Source organism: Coenobita brevimanus, chromosome 87 (assembly GCF_032717465.1).
Source record: "Coenobita brevimanus isolate Jiangsu-jjx chromosome 87, ASM3271746v2, whole genome shotgun sequence".
NCBI classification, from domain to species: domain Eukaryota; kingdom Metazoa; phylum Arthropoda; class Malacostraca; order Decapoda; family Coenobitidae; genus Coenobita; species Coenobita brevimanus.
The window spans coordinates 1,286,060-1,307,828 of NC_137040.1; the positions used below are offsets into that span (position 1 = coordinate 1,286,060).

The 21,769-nt window shown below is 46.7% G+C and overlaps 1 protein-coding gene across 7 annotated transcripts in view; it reads left to right on the forward strand.

Moving 5' to 3' along the window:
* Window positions 1-21,769, forward strand: part of Pur-alpha (Purine-rich binding protein-alpha) — a 354,281-nt gene that overhangs the window by 261,065 nt on the left and 71,447 nt on the right. The window contains exon 1 of one of the 7 annotated variants that reach the window (XM_080281120.1): window positions 10,573-10,637. The exons of the other annotated variants lie outside the window; for them this stretch is intronic. Coding sequence (XP_080137246.1) covers window positions 10,580-10,637 — 58 coding nt within the window. The 5' untranslated portion in view covers window positions 10,573-10,579. Of the gene's footprint in view, window positions 1-10,572; window positions 10,638-21,769 lie in introns of those variants that run through there. 7 annotated transcript variants of the gene reach the window in all.

Here is a 21,769-nt window from a genome sequence, read left to right on the forward strand (position 1 = left end):
GATATTTTTTGGAGCAAGTGTCCATAGGAATTGGGAATTACAGATAATTTGTGACCTGTTGGCCCATAGCTAGGTCGTTTGTCTGGGTACAACAAATTTCACTGAAGATATAGCCAACGGGTGTGAGAATACGATAGGAAAGAGCGTACTTTGGGTCGGGGTTAGTTAAAGTTAAGTAGGTTGGGTTGGGTTGGGTTAGGCTAGGCTAGGCTATATTTGGCTGGGTGGAATTGTGGTGGGGTTAGGTTAGATTTGGAGGTACGTTGAGTGTGTAGCATTGAAGGGAGAAATGTAGTAATTGTGCATTAACAATGTGGCTGGTGTTTTTACGGCATGTTTTTGTTCCGTGCTTGGTGTTTTGCGTCTGGTGTGACGGTATGGATGGTATATGACGGGATGGATGGGGTACGGCTGTGGGTACATAAGTGTTTGTGTGTGTGTGTGTGTGTGTGTGTGTGTGTGTGAGAGAGCGGAAGTACAGGTTTCCCCGGTATGAAGAACGTTACTCGCCTCAAGCTTCCTGCGGCTCACCCTCCCTCATGATCTCAAGCAGACAGGCAGACACAGCACGCATACAGAGAAGTAGACGCATACAGACAGGCAGACACGACACTCACACAGAAGCAGGTGCATACAGACAGGCGGACAAGACAAATAGACAGACAGAGAAGTAGGGAGACAAGCAGGTACATCCGCAGGCAGACAAGTACACACAGTCAGGGAGGCAAGCAGGCAGACAGACAGGCAGACATGCAATCAAGCAGGCAGGCAGAGTTGGAGACACATGGCGGGAAGAAATGTATGCAAGTTTTGTTACTGATAAGAAAATTAACCACACCGTTGCCTTTGATTATATTTTATAAGTATAGGACAATTATATGACTCCTACTTTTGCTGACAGTTATCGCCTCGCCTCTAGTCTTTCATTGTTCTTTGTGTCCTTCCCTTCACATCCCTCTTTCTTTGCGTCCTTCCCTACACATATCTCTTTCTTTGCGTCCTCCCTTTCACATTCCTCATTCTTTGCCTCCTTCCCTTCGCATCCCTCTTTCTTTGCGTCCTCCCCTTCTCATCCCTCTTTCTTTGCGTCCTTCCCTTCACATTCCTCTTTCTCTCATAGCTCCCCTGCACATCCTTTTTCTTTGATCCTTCCCCTTCACATTCCTCCCCTTCTCATCCCTTCCCCCCACATCTCTCTTCCATCTTACCCGTTCACATGACTCCCTCACGTCTCTCTTCTCCACAAGCCACTTCTTCACGTCCGTCCAGGTCCTTGACTAGAACTCTCACTGGGTAAGGGTGGACAAACTGGCGACCAAAGCACATCGATCGTCAGATAGTATTTTGATCGCCAGGTAGATAAGACGGTCGTACGTCGACCGTCAGATAGATAACGCGGCAGTACATCGATCGCCAGTAGATAAAACGGGCAGTCTTACGTCACTCTTCTCCAAGTGTAGAGGCCCATGGCGAGGCTGCCCTAGTGCACCACACACAAGGGTAGAGACAGGAGTGAATAAATTGCATTCACCTTCTGTAGTTTGAATGGAAGAAGACAGTCATTGTGAAAGCAGGGGACATGGGAGGCAGCCACGCTAAGCAAATCATTAGCAATAAGGTGTAGCCAATGTGATTGGAATCCATTTATGTGTATATTTATGGATCTGTATATCTACAGTATATATATATATATATATATATATATATATATATATATATATATATATATATATATATATATATATATATCATCATCATCATCATCATCAGCCGCTTGAGTATCCACTGCAGAACCGGCCTATCCCGACCGAAGTGGGGACGATACAGCCAATGTATCTTTACCAAGTGGCTTGGGCTGTTTGGTAGAGATTGTATGTAGGGTGAGAAGTGCTTGTAAGTGTAATTGTAGTGGCTTTGGATGTGTGTGTAGTCTGTGAACCAAGTGTAATCGGCCCGCGCAAGCCGACTGGGTGCAAGCATACATTATAGTAAGCGACACTGGTTCAACCACAGCACCCCTTGTGTCCGCCAATGCAGTACGTGGCCGGGTGAACACTCCCAAAGTTTATTACCCTGGCGGGGCGCGAACCTGGCTCACCCGTTTACGAAACGCACAATCTACCACTGTACCACAGAGGCTCCCATATATATATATATATATATATATATATATATATATATATATATATATATATATATATATATATATTTGTATATATGTATAATGTATCTCGATATCTGCATAGCCTATGTATCTTAGTAAATGAATGTCTCATGTGACATGGAGAAAAATTTACACATACTCTTTATTTGTGTGTGTGTGTGTGTGTGTGTGTGTGTGTGTGTGTGTGTGTGTGTGTGTGTGTGTGTGTGTGTGTGTGTGTGTGGAAAGAAGTAAATCAATTTGGTTCAGTTCGGTTTAAGGTCAAGGCTACGAATCGGTGTAAAACTTCGATTCTTTGTTAGCTCTCTCTAGTATATCCTTGTTTGTGGCAAGACGTGTCCTGCTTTGACGTTCTCTCACCAAAACAGAATATCATCATCATCATCATCAGGGTCGATAGGAATATACTCACAGATGGTTATAATGATCCTTCCGTTGGTTTTCCCGTAATCCGGTGGACAGACACAGAACCAAGAAAAGGCGAAAATGTGTGATGATGAGCAGACGTGTGATTAGACAGGCAGACGCTGGCAGACACATACAGACATTGTCGCGCGCGCGCGCACACACACACGCACGCACACACACACACACACACACACACACACACACACACACACACACACACACACACACACACTCAAAAGTAAAACACGGGAGACCTACACGTAGCGGATTAAACACAACGCAGACACAGACACACGAGAGGCAGACACAATGACATCGGCAGACAAATACGGGAAATAGACATGTAGATATTAGCAGGCAGACATGCAGATATCTCCAGACAAACACGGCTGCCAAACACCCAGATATCAGGAAACACGGCAGACACAAGCAGACAACCACATACACATAAATATACACAAAACACAGCATACATACAAATATATCTGATAGCAAACCTCAGCAACATGTGGCAGACAAGACATATCGGCAGACAAACATGCAGGTATCGGCCGGCAGACACACGCAGAAATCGGCAGACAAATAACGACAGACACGCAGTTATCGGCATAGGCACCTAGACAAATCGTGGTGTACAGAAAATTCTCTCAGCAGCTCGGCAGGTTAGGGCAGAGCAGACACATCTCGGCAGACGCTCTGTTATGCACACAATGACCAGCAGACACGCCACCAGACAGGGGAGGGGGGGGGAGGCAGCAGCAGGCAGACACTGAGCCAAGCAGACGCAGATTCGGGGCCGCATTAGCGTGGGCTTTGGAGGTTCCCGTAACACCTACTCTTTGGCGATTTATTTTTGGTTACTGCACCGTGAGATTACACAGTTATTTTTATTTTTGTCTTTGTAATATCTACCTAATTTTGAGTAAGCGCCATAGATATACAAAAAATAAATAACAGCATCTAGTTCGTCATTTATACTGTTGCAACCACCAGACGTACATTTACCACTTCAATTCGATTACTTATTTATGTATTTATTGGTTGCTGGAAGTTGACGATTAAATTCAGTATGGACGTCTTTTAATCAGATGGCCAACGAAGGCTGTATGTGACGCCTGCAGTTCAAAGAGTCTCCAAAGCTGACAAAAACCTTCGGGTGGAGAGTAAACTATATATTAACGTGGAGAGTAAGATATAAAATAATAGGAATGAAGTGACCAAAGTTAGTACGGATATTGAATTTGGCTCTCTGTAATCCTGTTTTTGTTTTTTTCTTGGAGGGAACAATTTACAGTCTCCTGGTCTTTGGTTTCTTCTTCCTTCCATAAAAAAATATATATATATATATCGCTGGGAAAGGAGGTTAGACATACATTACTCTGCATTAACCCCTTCAGCCCGATGATGTGTTTTCTGCTTCTGGATGATGATATTCAGCAGAGGAAGGACTTGTAATTAGGAGGTAAAGGAAGGCGACATCTAACCCTCGCAGGTCTAGATTTCCCAACCATCTTAAATAAACTCGTCTGGAGAGGAATAATAAAGAGAGTCACGGGATTCAAGTAGTTAGCCTCTTCACGCCTAAGGACCTTTCGTGATATGGTGGCGAAATAAGTAAATAGGTAAATAAAGTAAAATAGGCGTAATTGCACTGAAGGGTCTAACGTGACATAGGGAAGAATAAATAGGATAAGAAAGACGTGCTGGGGAATCCTTTAAAATTCACATGGTTTCGGCCCAGACACATTTATAAACGTCTTTCTTCCGTCTCTCCGGTTTCATGCCTATTCAGCCCGACGAAAATAGTAGTAGTAGTAGCAGTAGTAGAAGTAGTAGTGGAAGTAGTAGTAGTAGTAGTGAGGTGGGGCAGAGGGAAGGATATTTTCGATTTCCTTTCTGGTGCTTGACCTATGAATCCGATTAATTTCTTTCCTCCCATGGCGTTTGTACACTTTATTTAACTTCCACAATCATATATTTTAATTTCTTAGTATTTTTCGTGGTTTGGATTATCAAGTTGAATATTAATACCCCCCCCCACCCTTCTTTCATTTCTACTGCCAGTGTTTAGTTATGCGTTTACTAATACTGAAATTCGCCAGCCATGTTTGGTCCCAGTTATACTGCTGATCAGGACCTCTCTGGATCGCCTGTCTTTGTGTAGAGGTGGAGAACAGGGGGAGGGGGGAGAATGGGTTATAAGAAGTGGGGGGAGAGGGGAGAATGGATTATATGAGGTGGGGGAGGGGGGAGAATGGGTTATATGAGGTGGGGGAGGGGGAGATGGGTTATATGAGGGGGGGAGAATGGGTTATAAAAAGTGGGGGTGGGGGGAGATGGGTTATATGAGGTGGGGGAGGGGGGAGAATGGGTTATATGAGGTGAGGGAGAGGAGGAGAATGGGTTATATGAAGTGGGTGAGGGGAGGAGAATGAGTTATATGTGGTGGGGGAGGGAGGAAGATTGAGTTATTTGGGATGGGGGTGGAACAGAGGAATGGGGAAAGGGTGAAAGGGTACGTGTATGGGGAGTGGGGGGAGTGGGGGAAGGGGGACTTGTGGGGAGTTGGGACAGAGTGGTAAATGAAGATGTACGGAATGAAGAAAAGGGGAAGGGGTAGCGTGGGGAATGGTGATGGGGGATTGGGATGTGTTTGGGATGAGGAAAGGGATGAAATGGGGATGTGTGGGGAATGAGGGAAGTGGGGAAGAGAAAGATGAGTGGAATGTTTGGGGAAAGGGTTGTGTATGGAAGCAGGGGGTGGGGGAGGTGGTTGTGTGGGGGAGAGGGGGAAGTTTATAAGGGTGAGGAAGGTGGATATGGGGTTGTGGTGGGAAGGTGGTAGGCGGGGGAGGGGTGGTGGGGAGGGAGGAGCCGTGTGAGGGGTGGAGGGGCCGGACAAGGGTGGAGGAAGGGGCCTTTTGAGGGGTTGAAGGTGGGGTCGGGGGTGGAGGGTTGAGGTAGGAGCCGGGAGATGTTGGAGGGACTGCCGGCTGGGAGGAAAGGGAAGGGTGAGAGAGAGAGAGAGAGAGAGAGAGATTGCGAAAGTGGATGAGGAAAGAGGGACTAATGGTGGAGGAGGAAAGGTGGATTGGTGGAGATAGTTGGAGGTGAGGAGGAGTAGGAAGGACGAGTGGAGATGGAGGGGGAGAGAGTTGGGCGGGAGGAATGGTGGAGCTAGAGGGGGAGGGAGAGGTGGAGGAGGAAGGGATGGGGAGGTGGGGTGGAGACATTGCGGGAGGGTGAGGGGGAGGGAGTCGGTCGGGAGGAATGGTGGAGCTGGAGGAGGAGCAGGAAGGGCTGGGGTGGGGCGGAGGGACGGGAGAGGGGGGTGGAGACAGGGAGGGAGGAAGGGGAGGGGGCGGAGACATGGAGGGAGGTGCGGGGGGAGGGAGGGCAAGAGTGGGTCCAAGCACAGTCTGGCCGGCAGTTGCAGTTGAGTCGTGGTTGCACCCGTCTGTGTGTGTGTGTATGTGTGTGTGTGTCGGGAGGAGAGGGTAGCGGCAGCAGGACGCGCGCACGCTCACGCACTCTACACGCACACTCACACGCACACTCCTTACACTCTTCCATCCTCCCACCACCCCGCCACACTCCGCTCTCTCTCGCCGCGGTGTGTAGAGCTTGTGGTGGTGGTGGTACACTCTCCTCACTTTAACTTGGTTTAAAATTGCCATCTCGTTCTCCAGTGCTCGCTTGTAACAGTATATTAACACAGGAATACGGTGAGGGTAAAGAAGTAGTGCTGTGGAAAGGATGTGGGGCCGTATCATTGTCCTCTTCTGCCACTGAACTTCGTGAGTAAGGCTGCAAAGTTGCTAAATCTGGTCTGAGTTAATGTGAAAGAAAGTTCTCCGGCTTCGCATTTTTACCACAGCACCTCTTCATGACTAGCATCATATTCGAGCGCTAACTTAGTGTTAGTTTTGTCCTCAACGTGGAGAGATGGCAATTTAAGGCCAAGTTAAGGTGGAAGAGAATGTAAGTTGTGGTGGTGGTTGGGGTCATTCATCTGTGCAGGGCCAAGCAACCCAAGCCGGCTGTCCTCCAGTCTACACCTTCCACACGTGCTTCCCCGCCCCGCCCCATCCACATTCCAGCACATATCGTTTCACCGTCGTCTTCAGTCTTCACACAGTGCCACACTTCGTTTAGAAATTAGAATTACATAAAACACCAGCATTAACCCCCCACCTCACGCCACCCCACCCTGTCTCATCACATGCCAGTACATACCAGTTCGTAGTCGGGCTTCACACAGTACCATCTTTCGTGAAGGAATTAGTTACATATACAGCACGCCTCCAGTTTTGTTCCATTTGCACTTGCACTACCAGCCAGAACTCTTCATCCACACCACTTCATCCACACCACCTCTATCCACACCACCTCCATCTACACCTCTTCCATCCACATCCCGACCATTCAGCTGTGCTACACATCCACGTCTGCACCACGCCTCCCGAACACCTGCCGTAAGACCCTGGAACACCTGCACACGCACACACCTGAATTCCAACCTTCGCTCATCTCCATTCACACTTACAGGCATCTTTACTTAAACATACACATCTGCACACGTACATCGACACTTAAATGCACCCGTATCCAAACTTTCACACGTCTGCATCCACAGGTATACACATCAGCATCCACACGTACACACATCAGCATCCACACGTACACACATCAGCATCCACACGTACACACATCAGCATCCACACGTACACATCAGCATCCACACGTACACACATCAGCATCCACACGTACACACATCAGCATCCACACGTACACACATATCAGCATCCACACGTACACACATCAGCATCCACACGAACACAAATCCACATCCATACGTACACACATCAGCATCCATACGTACACACATCAGCATCCACAAGGTACACACATCAGCATCCACAAGGTACACACAGCATCCACATCCACAAATACTTACCTACATTTAGACTACACTGCTACATCCACACCTTCGTCCACTACTACTAATTGCATCCACAACTGCATTCCTGCACACAGTTTCTCTTACTTTCATCCACCTCCACATCCGCCAAAGAAACCGTGGATGGTTGGGTGATAGGTAGGTGGTGCGGTGCCGGATGTGAAGTGAAGCGTAGTGACGTGACCGCAGAAGTGACGTGAAGTGCATGCAGGTGAGGCGCCGGAGAGAGTGAGGTGTGAGGGAAGTGACGTAGTGAACCGGTAAGATGGAAGTGTGGTAGCGGTGATGTGAAGTGGGGTGGAGTGCGGTAGGGGGGAGAGAATGAGGTGAGGTGAGGTTGAAGTGATAGGGTGGTAGTGTGATGTGAGGAAGAGTTGAGACTTAATTTAGAGTGAAGTTAAAGGGAAGATTGTGTGAAGTGAAGCGGTGCAGTGACGTGGGCAGTGTGAAGTGAGGTGGTGCAATAAGGTAAAAGGGAAGGTTGTGAGGTGAGCTTGTGAAGTGAGGTAGAGGAGGTGACATTGGTGTAATTTGTGGTATTAGAGAGGCTGTGTGATGTGATGAAATGAGGTAGAGTTGACCTGAACAGATCTGGTGAAAATTAAGAATGGAGAGAGAGCGTGGGGTGAGTGTAAAATGAGTTAACCTCGCCAATACAGTGATGTCCTGATGTTATGTTGTCTCCAGACGATTTTATCGAATTGAGGCTTTTCGAAACTGTATTTGGTGTAGTCTTTATTAGCATCTTGATTATGATAGATCTTGGTGAAACTGCAGAAGTGTTCCCATAGATGTAATTTTCAACTTTGTTCTCCGTAAAATATAACCTAATTATCATCGATTTGAAAAGTTGCGCGGAATCGTCATTTTGGAGATATTAATTACACAATCTCATCAGTTGTACACGCAAACCCCGGCAAATGGCTGGCCGCCATGTTGGGCTTTCACGTTGATTCAACTCCAAGGTCATTCCTTCACCGGTTGTTTCATCCCTACCAACCAAACATCATCTGACCTATTCATACCTAACTAAACCTAGCTACCCCGAACCTGACTTTAGTGTCCTTAGTATCATATTGTATTTCAGTGAAAAAATGCATAATTCAATTATGGAAGCTAATCAGTCATAATATTTTCATTTGTTAGTGGGAGGGCTCCTACAGTTTGTCAGATATATTTCCCAAGTGGGTTAAAAATCGTCTGAAGGTGACACTGACCTAAAAAAAAAAACATCATTGTATTGAAGTGGTTGCTGATGTTAAGATGAGGTGGTAATGATATAAGGTAAAGAAGTGAGGTGGTGGGCGTGGAGTGAATGAGGAGTGGGAAGTGGAGGAGGTTAGTGAGATGAGAGAAAATGAATGAGAGGAGTGAGGCTGTGCTGAAAACTGATGTTATAGGGTGTGATTAAACAGAGGCAGAGTGGTGTGATGGAGAGGGGTGACTTAACTAGAGAGGCGCTGGGATTAGAGATGAATTATGAGGTGACGAGATAAGATTGGGGAGGGTGAAGGCAGGGTGTAAGAAGTGGTGGTGGTGGTGATGGTGTGATGTGTATGTATGTTTGTGTCTAGGGTGTGGTGGTTGTGTGATTGTAGTGGGTGTGGGATGTGGTGTGTAGGGTGTGGTGGGGTGATTATGGTAGGTGTGTGATGTGTGGGTGTGTATGTTTGTATGTGTGTATAGTTTGATTTTGTGATCGTGGTGTTGTAAGGATGGCTGGAGGATAAATTAATGGATAAATATAAGGAGGATGGATGGATGATGAAGAATAAATAGTTAGATAATAAGAATGGATGGATGGATGAGATCAGAGGAGGAGGAATGAGTGGATGACCGAATGGATGGATGATCGAAAGTATGTATGGATAGATTGATGGTCGAATGGCCTGTTGAATAAACGGTTCCACGAAGGATCGGTTGAATGAAAGGACGGATGGTGGCATGCATGGATGGGTGGATGGCAGGCATGAGGATGTGGGTGAGAATTGTGCATTGTTTACCGTGCAAGCAATGGCTAGACTCGCTTCCACCACCACCACCATTATACACTCACTACGCTGCTCTCACCTCTTCCACCACTACACCTCACTACACTACACTTTTCACCACAACCACTACTCACGTACATCTTTCACCACCACCATTACACTCACCGTACATCTTTTTCACCTTTCACCACCACCACGACCCACCACCACTACATTCAAACATACATCCCTTACACCACCACCACCACCACCACATCTCACCATATTTCCATTGCTAGTCACATTTCCAGCACCATTGCAACTCACTGCACTTATTTCACTACCATCACTACACTCACCACACACGTCAGTCATTGCTACCACTACCAACACTCATGGCCCGAGCACAGTTTGGAATGAGCCTCCATCACCAGTGCGACTTTCATCACTCACCATCACAACTACCATTACACCACCATCCATCACAACCATTCCAACCACTCACCACCACCACCACAGCTGTTAGGGACCATCATCACCATCCCTTACCACAGTGCAGCATCACGATCACCACAAGTGTATTCGGTGTGTTTGCATCTGCCGAAGCTCCCTAATCCCCCTCAGCTCAGTTGATGGCCAAGTGCTGTGAGATGGGAGAGCTGCTTTGACTAGTAACCAAGGAGGCTCATTCCTTCCTCCTAACTAAAGCTTATCTTATATCAAGCAACCACGACTACCGATAGTTAAGGGAGTTGCCAAGTTCCCTCAAATGGAACCAAACCAGCTATACCAATACGACCCCATCCATCACCACAACTAACCTAACCACCACCCGTCAGCATAACCATCACCATCCGTCACCACAACCATTACCATCCGCCACCACAACCACCATATCATGTCACCACAACATTAGCCACAGCCACCATTCCACCCATCATCACGCCATTTTCACCACGCAGGCTTGAACACAAACTTGTAAGGTCTAGGCCAACCCTCCGTGGTGGACGTTGTGAGGCTGTGCGGTGTTTGTTGTAGCTGTGCTTGATGAGGATCCTGGAGACCACCCCGCTGACCATGGACTCGGGAGAACACGAAGGAGGGGCCGGCATGGGAGGCCTGTATGAGGAGAAAGGTGGGTCTGCATGGGCGGGGAAATAGGGGTAGGGATTTATCAGGGGAAAGGCGGGTCTAGATAGGCAAGGAAAAATGGGTGTGGTAGGTGGGGTACGTGAGGAGAAAGTGGGTGTGATAGGGATGGGAAAGTAAGTGGGATAGGTGGGATCCTTTAGGCATGGGAGGATGGGGGATGGGGAATGGGTGTGGGAAAGATGGGCTAGCACGGGGGTCCTGTTTGAGGTGAAAGGCGAGTCTGGATTGGGATGGAAAACTGTTGAACAGGAGGGAAGACTGTGGGGATAAAGTGTGGGTCACGTGAGGGTGTGTCACGTAAGAATTAAGGGTGAGTATTATAAACAACTAGGCGAAATTCAGAACAAAGATGTTGTATTGTTAATAATCCTGGTATTACAAATAAACTACCTCCCTTACAGGTAAGAAGGAATTGTGCCTCCCTTGCATTATTTTACAGATACTTTTATGGCAAATGCTCAGACGAAGTTGCATCTCTCCATGCCTTCTCCTGTGCTACGCGGGCATCTGGTAGCACTCATGATTGGAATGTCACACTACCGTATTGCAGAACTTCCGCCTGTCAGAAATCTTTTATTCCCCGAACTGCATCTCTTTGGAATTCGCTTCCCCAGAGTTTTTTTTTTCCCCCAAACTTCAACCTACAGCTGCTCAAGTTCAACTGTTACAGATATTTTATGAATGGAGGACACCAGTAATCTGGTGTATGGATTTTATTTATTTTTTATTCATTTGGTTTTCCTTCCTCATGTTGTAAAAAAAAAAAAAATGTGACAGCGGCGAGATATGGTACCAGAGGCTGCGTATGTCAGGCAGTTGACACACATGCGTGGGAAAGTTGCGAAAGACGGGGAGGAGTACAGTGGAAAACAGCAACACACCTGTGGGTACTGTCGGTATTGTTTGTTATAAGGTAGACCAAAGCAACTAATCTGAGCCGACGTGAGGGACTTAAAAGCAGGTCAAGGTTGAATATATGCTGGCGGTGGTGGCGTGGCTGGTGGTGTCAGTGGCGGTGGTGCTGGGGGTGTGGCTGATGTGGTAGGTCAATAATGGATCTTTACTTCTCTGATAATAGTATAACTGCCATGGGGACGCGTTTATGGTAAAAGTTAACTGGGGTCCTAAATCCCCACGACCCCAGTTAGTATGCCACCCCTGCTTCGTACCCCATGGAGAGGTAAAGGTCACGGCGCCTCGTCCCATTTGTGATATTGCCAAGAACGACGGCTGTATACCCCGAATTCGTCCCCACACAACGCTGGCAGGTGAAGGGAGCAACGGGAGTGGATGTGGTGGGATGACTCGCCGTTGTCTGAGGGACAGGGCGGCCGAGTGGTAGAGCGCTTGACTCGAGACCATTGGATCGAGAGTTCACGCCCCACCCTGGTAGCTGCCTTGCTGGGAGAGGTAGCGTTCTCCCGTCACATAGCAGGGCTCGGAGAATTTATATTCGCCGGTGTCTGAGTGAGAGATTAGGGTGATGTAAGTTGGGTTGCATTGGGTTGGGTTAGGGTAGGTAGGCTAGGGTGGGGAAGGTTAGGCAAGACGTAGATTATGCTAGGCTAGATCAGGTTGTTAGGTTAGGTTAGATTTGAATACCGTAGGATTTAGTATATTAATTTCGCTTAGGGTAGGGTAGGCCGTGTATCCCGATCCTTGGTCTAAAAATATCGTTAAGTGGAAGGATGACTCTCAGATGGCATTAAGTCGCGTACTCTTTGGCATTCCAGATGACGTAGCGCCTCCTCCTGAACAGTGTATTTTTCATTGTACACGTTAAATCCTTCAGTCTTTTTTCCACTAGAGGCCACTGTGGACTTTTCACGTTGGAGGGTTGTGACATTCCCCTCGCTGTAATCAAGAGTTAGTAAATCAATGAAGGACGACATTGCATTGAAGGGGTAAAGGTGGGCTAGTGGGGCGTTGATCAATATTGCCTAGGACGGAGTATGGCCTGAATTATTGATCAGGTCATTCGAGGCTTCAAAGGTGGCGTTCCTCTGACAAGTGGCATCCCTCGCTCTAGGTAAGGAAGGACTGATGTAGGTACCGTCAGTACTTCATTTACTACCTATCTATCTGTCTATTGCCAGTCGCCTTAATCCCGTAAGGAGTGCCCACAAAAATCTCCTCCATGTCGCCCTGTCTCCCGCCATTTCATTGCCCTGCTCCCACACTCCCCTCTCTCATATACTTCTCCGCTCCATGCTTCCATCTCATCCTTGGCCTCCCCCTCCCTCTCCCCCCCTCCACCTCACTCACATACACTCTCGACTTCATTTACACCCTCAGGAAATAACGTAATCAAAAGAAATCGTGGAAGCGATAGGTATAATGGAAGTGTAAATATATTGATGTTGCACTTTCTGGCCGACATGAGAAGTGGTATCGTCTGGTGGTTTAGTAGAGGTGGTGTGGGTGAGTTACGGCCGTGAGCAAATATTCGAGGACACTTCTCCGGCGGCTGTGGCAGTTAGAAGTATTACATGAAGAATTTATTTATTTATTTATTTTTTGTGATGGCAGTATGAGACCCACGGAACAGTATGTGAAGGAAGGATTATTATTAGTATTGTTGTTGTTGTTATTATTATTATTATTATTATTATTATTATTGTTGTTGTTGTTATTTTTATTTTATTATTATTAAGGGGGGAATATGAAAGGCAGGGCACAACACGGTAGAGAACTGCCGGTGTACTGTTGCTCGTGGCTGTTCAGGTGTTGTTATCGCCTCATGTACAACCCGGAAACATTAGGAACAGAAATATTAGTAAAACACCCTGTAAACCATCCAGGAAAAAGTGGATTAGATCTCGTAAGTTTTTAATCAGAGAAGTACTGGAATTTTTTACCTGGATTGTCTATCTATGTATCTATTGCCAGACGCCTTAATCCCTTATACGGGGTGGCCACAAACAAATCGCCTCCACGTCACCCTGTCCCCCGCCAATTCACCCCACCCCTCTCTCATATACCTCACCACTCCATCCCTCCATCCCATCCTTAGCCCACCTTTAAGTCCACCTAAATTTAAGATTATCAGATCCCCCCCCCCCCTGAAATTAATCCCTTTTATTCTAGGATTTCTTTTCTGATTAATGTTGCTCCAAAACCTGTATTATTCGGCCTGAAGTCCCTCGTAGTGAAGGGGTTATTTCACTACAAAATCTGCCCATCAGCTAAGTGAAATATTCTGGTTTTTGAGAGAGAGAGAGAGAGAGAGAGAGAGAGAGAGAGAGAGAGAGAGAGAGAGAGAATTTAAATATACAAGAAATAGTCAGGTAGTTGGGTAAGTAAAATGAAAATGAAAAAAATATATAAAATCAGGCTATTGAAAGTTTTAAATACACATGGCAAGTAAAGAGGGTAAGTGTACCAAAATAATTCGCGGGATATTTATAACTTCTTTCTCCTTTTTTTTCTCTCTTTTTACTTCCCTTTATGGAAATGTCGCTGTGGGGTATTTGACTCTTTTCAACGTGTACCCTCGCTTTATTGAGCAATTGAGTTTAATGGCCAGAATTTTAAAGCATTTTTTTCAAGTGTCTGATTTTTGAACTGGATAAAATTAGTTGTTAAAGGGTATGTGTGTGTGTGTGTGTGTGTGTGTGTGTGTTAGCGTTTTTTCAGGCGGTGTTTTTGGTTGAGCTAAGTGCAGTTTTTTTTTAATGGATCAAAATAATTGTTTTTAGGTGTTGGTGGTTTATTTTTTCATGTGTGTGTGTGTGTGTGTGTGTGTGTGTGTGTGTGTGTGTGTGTAAAAGCACTCGTGTTGAAGGTTGGGTTGTTGTGGGGTTGATTATGGACGCGTGTTTGTAGCGTGATTCGCCACCGTTATAGGAACGAAGGAGGGAGTTGATTGAAGAGAGGAGGAAAGGAGAGGGGAGGGTAGGAAAGCTGGGATGGGGAAAAGGGGAGAGAGGAGAGGGGAGGAAAGATTGGATAGGGGGAATGGAGAGGATAGGAAGGAAGGAAAAAAGAGGGGATGCAGTGAGGAGAGGGGAAAGAGAAGGGGAGGAGGAGAGAAGAGGGGAGTAGAAGAAAGAGTGGAGAGAGAAGGGAGGGAGGAAATCAAGAGGAGAGGAGGGGGAGAAGGCAATATCAAAAGGGACGAGGATTGCAAGAAAATGTAGCCGCCCAAAATTGTTCCTTGAAACCCTACTTTGGAACGAATAGGGAGAGAGAGAGAGAGAGAATAGGGAGTAGAGAATGACGAGTAATGAGGTAGATGAGGGAGATTAAACAAGAAGGAAAGGAGTAGTAAATGAGGAAGACTTGGAGTTTGAGTAAAGAATATGGTGAGTGGGAAAGAAGAGAGAATTGGTGGTATGAGGGAGAGGAACTAGACCAGTAAAAAAAAAAAAATGGGGGGGATAGGGTAAATGAGGAAATAGGGGGGTAGGAAGTAGCGTAGGTTGAGATAGCGGGCGTTGGTAAGGAAATAAGTAAGGAGGGGGAGACGATGATGATGATGGGTAAATGAGGAAGCAGAGACGAACGAATAAATGAGCAGAGAAGCAGGAAGAAAGGGAGAATATGCAAAGGGAGTTAATGAAGTAGAGAAAAAAAAATGCTAGAAGGGAGCAGGGGGGGAGAGAGGGTAGTTGATAGGGAGGGCTGGTAGAAGGTAGTTAAGTAGAGACGGAGGAAAAGTAGGTAGGGAAAGAGTAAAGGTAGATTTTAAAAAAAGATTGAAATATAAGAGGAGGCAGATTTTAGAGCGAGGTATGGAATAGAGACACGCAAGGGGAAGAGGGGAAATACTGAGGGAGGAGGAATGGAAAGATAAGAAGGGAAGGGAAAGGGGAGAATAACTAGAGAGATAAGAGAAAGACTGCTTGATAGAGGGAGTGTAGGGAGAGAAGAGGGAAGTGAGGAAGGGAGTAACGAGAGAAGGGATGGAGAGATAGAGAGAGAAGGGGAGAAAATGGATCCTAGGAAGTGAATGGCAGATGAAAGAGAAGGGGAGGGAATGGAAATGGGAATGGAAATCTGAGAGAGAGAGAGAGAGAGAGAGAGAGAGAGAGAGAAGACTGGATGATGGAAGGATTGAGAGGAAGGTAGAGGAGTATTAGGAAACATAAGGGAAAAGGAGGTAGGAAGTAACAAGGGGGAAAAGGGAAGGTAGGGAGACAGTAGTAGGAAAGTAAGAAGGGAGGGAGATAGTAGAGAAATAACAAGAAACAAAGGGAAAGGAAGGTAGGGAGACCGTAGGTAGGGAAGAAGGAAAGGGAAGTAGCCAGTAGCAGTGGTAGGTAGGTAGTGAAGAAATGTAGATAATAGCAGGGGTAGGTAGGTTGGTAGGTAGGGAAAGAGGAAAGGGAAGTAGATAGTAGCAAAAGTAGGGAGGTAGGTAGGGAAGGATAAAGAGAGAGTAGACAGTAGCAAAGGTAGGAAGGTCGGTAGGATGCAGACAGTAGCATGGTAGGTAGGGAGAGTACTGTGAAGGGATCGATGGTTGGGGGGGAAGGGGATGGAAAGGACCAAACGTACCCAGGGAGGAACGTCTATGGTGAGAGTAGAATTATGGAGGCAGGGAGGGGGAGGGAGGGTAGCTGGCCAGGGAGGGAGGGAGGTAGATAGGTCTCTCGTCGTACCCACACGCTGAGAGAGAGAGAAGAGAGGGGGAGAGGCAGGGAGAGAGGGAGGGAGGGAGAGTACAGTTGTATCCGCCGGCGTGAGAGAGAGCTAGCTAGCTAGAGAGAGAGCAGGGAGGGAGGAAGAGAGCAGCGGAAGAGAGTGAAGCGCCCGACTCCACTTGCCCTCCCTCCTCTCTCCCTCTCTTTCTCTACCCTCCCTGTCTCCTCCCGCTCGATCTCTCTTTCTCTCTCTCTGCCTCTCCCTTATTCGTCCTTGCATTCTCTCCCTCCCTCCCTCCCACCCTTCCCCTCTCCTCGCCTCTACCTACCTGTCCCTTTCACGTCACTTCTCTCCCCATTTCTCTTATTTCTTTATCTTCTCCCTTTTTCATTCCCTCAACCCACTCGCTCCCTCCCGCTCCCCCCTCTCTCTTATTCGTCCTTGCATTCCCTCTCTCCCTGTCACATTCTTCACCCTTTCTCCCTCATTCTTCCGTGCATGCTTATCGTGTCTCTCTTTTCCTTTTTCTTGTATTATGTATTCATTGTTTTTCTCATGTTTTCTTGCTCCCCTTCATCCTCCCATTCCCTTTCCTCATCTTCCCTCCCTCATTCTCATCTTCTTCTCCTCGTTCTTGTTTTTCCTCCTCTTCCCTCTCCTTCACTCGCTTCTCCTCCCTCCTTTCCTCATTCTCTCCATCTTTCCTCTTCTCAGTGTTATTTATTTTACATTTCTCGTCTCTGCTTCTCTCCTCTTTTTCCTCTTCATCTCTTCCCCATGTCCCTCTCCCCCCAAGCCCCTTTTCTCTCCCCCTTCCCTCCTCTCCTTTATCATTCCCTCTCCTTCCTCCTGTTCGTTGTTGACCCTGGTTGCATTCCTTCCTCTTGCATTCTCTCCTTCAGTCTTCCTGCTTCTTTCTTCTCTTCCTTCCCTCCCCGTTTTGCTCTCTTCATTCCTACCTTCCTTCCTTCACAGTTTTCTCCACTTTCAGCTCTTGCATTTTCTTCGTCTTGTTTTTCATAGTTGCTATCTTCATTCTTCATTTTTCTGTTCATCCCTCTCCTTCCTTCCTTCTTTCCTTCCTTTCTTCCCTCCTTCCTCTTCTTCCTTCCTTCCTTCCGTCCATCCAAACTTTTCCTTCCTTTACTCCATTCCTTCCCATTCTTTCATTTTCTTTCTTCATAGTCTTCTTTCCTTCATCTCTCCCTTTTGTCGATTTATTTTTCAGTAATGTTTCTTTTTTCCATATTCCATCTTTCATGTCTTTTTCTCTACTTACTTCAGTTTTCCTTCCCCTCTTTCCTTTCATTTTCTTTCCTTCCTCCCTTTCTTCCATTTTCGTCCTTCCTACCTTCCTTTATCATCTTTTCCTTCACTCTCCTTTCTTTTTGTTTCCTTCATCCCTTCTTTCCATTTTTCTTTCTTTCGTCTCTCCCTCCTTTCCTTCATCCCCTCTTCCTTCCTTTCCTTCACTCCTTCTTTCTTCCTTTCCTTCATCCCCTCTTTCTTCCTTTCCTTCATCCCCTCTTTCTTTCTTTCCTTCATCCCTTCTTCCCTCCTTTCCTTAATCCCATCTTTCTTTCCTTCATCCCTTCCTTCCATTCCTTCATCCCCTCTTTCTTCCTTTCCTTAATCCCATCTTTCTTCCATTTTCCTTTCCTCTTTCCTTCATCCCTTCCTCCTTCCTCTCCTCCATCCTTCCTTCCTTCCCTCCTTCCTTTTTTGCACTGATATATTGTCTGGCTTTCTCCCGCCTACCCCTTAGCTTACTCTGCCTCTCTCTCTCTCTCTTATATTGTCTTATTTTATTATCTTTATATTTTTACTTCATCCCTTACGTCCCTCCTCTTGTTATTTTATTCCTGATGGCGTCTTGGTTTGTCTTTTTCTTTATGGGGAGTTTTCCTCTCTCTCTCTCTCTCTCTCTCAAATTTCCTTCCTTTCTGATTGATTGTACGTCGTTCCTCGTCGGTTAGGTCACTCCCCTCTTCCCCTCTCCTTTCTCCCCTCCTCCTCCCTCTCCTTCTTCCCCTCCTGTCCTCTCCCCTCCTACTAAATCCCCTCTCTCACCAGCTCTCACAATTCGCTCTCACTTTCACTTGCCCTTGCACACTGTTTCCGCCTGGCTTTTTCTCTCCATGGTTCTTACGTTAACTTTGAGAAGGTTGTTTGACAGGGTAGTTAGGCTCTTTGGTTAGTTTTGGGTCATTTGCTGACGTTGGTTAGGTTAGATTAGGTTAGGTTAGATGTTAGCTCTTCCCTTCGCCCTTGTTCCCACTTCCTCTGGTTCTCCCTCACTCTCCCTGACTCACCCTCGCTCACTTTCTGGCTCTCTCCCTCACAATCATGCCCTCACTCTCTTCCTTTCACTTTTCTTCCATTGTAGGTTTTTGCCCCGTCTCTTCGTCTTCCTTTTTCTCTCCCAGCCTGTTATTGTTGCCTGGTCCCCCCCCCCCTCTCTCTCTCTCTCCTTCCTGCATTTCACCCTTGTTCTCTTTCTCTTGTAGACTTTCACCCTGACTCTCCCTCACTCTCTGCTCTCCCTCACTCTCTTTACTCTCTCACCCTTTCCCCTACTATCTGTGCTCTCTCACCCTTACCCTCCCTCACTCTGCTCACTCTCTCCCTCACTCTCTCTTCTCTCTCACCCTCTCCCTCACTCTCTCTTCTCTCTCACCCTCTCCCTTACTCTCTCTACTCTCACCCTCTCCCCTACTCTCTCTCTCTCTCTCTCTCTCTCTCTCTCTCTACTCTCTCTCACCCTCTCCCTCACTCTCTCCGGCTTCTCGAGATCAATAACTCTCCGCCGCGCTTGACACTCACAACTTACTATTTATCCACCCACTTTAAAACACACACACACACACACACACACACACACACACACACACACACACACACACACACACACACACACACACACACACACACACACACACACACACACACACACACACACACACACACACATACACACACACACACACACACACACACACACACACACACACACACACACACACACACACACACACACACACACACACACACACACACACACACACACACACACACACACACACACACACACACACACACACACACACACACACACACACACACACACACACACACACACACACACACACACACACACACACACACACACACACACACACACACACACACACACACACACACACACACACACACACACACACACACACACACACACACACACACACACACACACACACACACACACACACACACACACACACACACACACACACACACACACACACACACACACACACACACACACACACACACACACACACACACACACACACACACACACACACACACAAAGTGTTTGGGTGTGTGCACTTGGAGGTAAAAGCTCATGTTATATCACCATTCTCTCTCTCTCTCTCTCTCTCTCTCTCTCTCTCTCTCTCTCTCTCTCTCTCTCTCTCTCTCTCTCTCTCTCTCTCTCTCTCTCAGCTGATATTCTTAGCTGGGAGGGGAGAGGCTTGGTATGTTTCACTGCCTTGAGGTGATGCTTGTTGATATAGTGTGTTAGAAGAGTGATGACCATGTCCTGAGTGTGAGATAGACAGTAGATGATCGTGTCCTGAGTGTGAGGTAGACAGTAGATGATCGTGTCCTGAGTGTGAAGTAGATAAAGTAGATTATAGTCAGTGTGTTCACAGTAGACAGGGTTGGGGCACGCCTACAGCTTTAAGTCGTGGGTGCTTAGTTGGATGAGCCCTAGTTATGAGGTAGAAACGAGTCTCCTTGGTTACTAGGCATGAGTCTCCGTGGTTACTAGGCAGTGAGTCTCCTTGGTTACTAGGCATTGAGTCTCCTTGGTTACTAGGCATAGCAACCCTCCAACCTGACTGCACTTGGCCTTCGACTGAAGTGTGTGTGTGGGGGGGGGGGAGCTATCTCTGTTTCCTCTAGTTCTTTCCAGCAAGTGTGTTCAGATCTCAAAATGAACAGATGATGAATTTTCCTCTTATTTTTTTTCCATGGAACAATTTTGCCTTTGGTTCCTTCGCATAAAAAGAGATGGGATTAGAAAATAACGCTCTGTGGTGGATTTTTGACCGTGAATGTACAGAACATTCCCCATGGACCTGTGCAAGTGAGAGGAACACAGAGGATAGACTTGCCGCTCTACCGTCCATGTTGAATCACTCACACCTTATTGTTTGGACACGTTAGCTTCTTTGTAATCTGCTAAATTGGCTGTGTGCTTGAATGAAGGATTATTTTGGAAGACAGGCCACGCATTCAACCGGGACGTTATCTGTTATCTGCTTGGTGTATCTTTCAAATATATCTGTCTACCTACCTGTCGATCTGTCTACTGTGAAAAGACCAGGTTCTTATATTCTGACGTGTGTGGAAGGCGTGAGGTTGCACAAGTTCACAAATAATTAATAAGCAGGCCTAATTCTGGAGAACCACTCGTCTTGAATTCCACAGCCACCTGAGACACTGGCTGTAAAGGCGCAGGGTAGAGAGTAGAAAAACTTACACGGTTTAGAAGTAATTAAGTGATTGTTATGAGGAGACGCAAATGTGTGTGTGTGTGTGTGTGTGTGTGTGTGTGTGTGTTAGAGAGAGAGAGAGAGATCGTGCGTGCGTGCGCGGTGGCTGCATGGACAGTTGACGTGGATGCATGACTAGGGGGATAGGTGAGAGCGGATGTTGTTGGTGTGGTGTGGTGGTGAAAGGTACTGTAATGATTTTGATGGTGATAATGTTGGTAGTCGTGCTGGTAGCGATGGTAGTTAATGTAGTAGTGGGTGGTATTAAAAGTGACAGTGGTGGAGATTTTGGTAGTGGTGACGATAAGCATTTGTGTATTGTGGTAGGTTGATTGAAGGCAGTATGCTGATTGTTGCAACAGTGGTAGTAAAAATATTGGTAGCGGTGATGGTTGTAGTAGTGATGATGGTAGTAGTGGTTATGGTAAGGGTAGCAGTGATGGTAGCAATAGTAGTACAGTAGTGGTGACGATGGTTGTGGTTAATGATGGTGGTAGTGGAGGTGATGGTGGTTGTGACGACGATGGTGGTAGTGAAGATGGTTGTTGCAGGAACCAGTGCAAGCTGCTGGAGGTTGAGGTAGTCTCTGCATTCTCTCTTTCTCTCCTCTCTCTTTCTTTCCCTCCTCTCTTTATGTTCTGCTTGCCTTCACTTCGTCACATTCGCCTTCCTTTTCATCATTGTTCTCTCTCTCTCTCTCTCTCTCTCTCTCTCTTTCATTCTTTTACCCTTTTCCGTTCCTTCTTCCCCAAAATCACTTTACATTCTTTCCCTTAATCGCATCGCCACTCCCACTCACTCTTCCTGTTTCATTTTATTTTTTCCCCTTCCTTCCCCCCCCCCTCTGTGTTACTCTCTCTCTTTTCTCCTTCCTTTTCTCCTCTGCCTTTTCCCTCCCTTTCTTTTCTCTCTGCCCACTTCTTTTGTTTTTTCATCCCTTTCTTTTCTAGTTCTTACTCCATTCCTT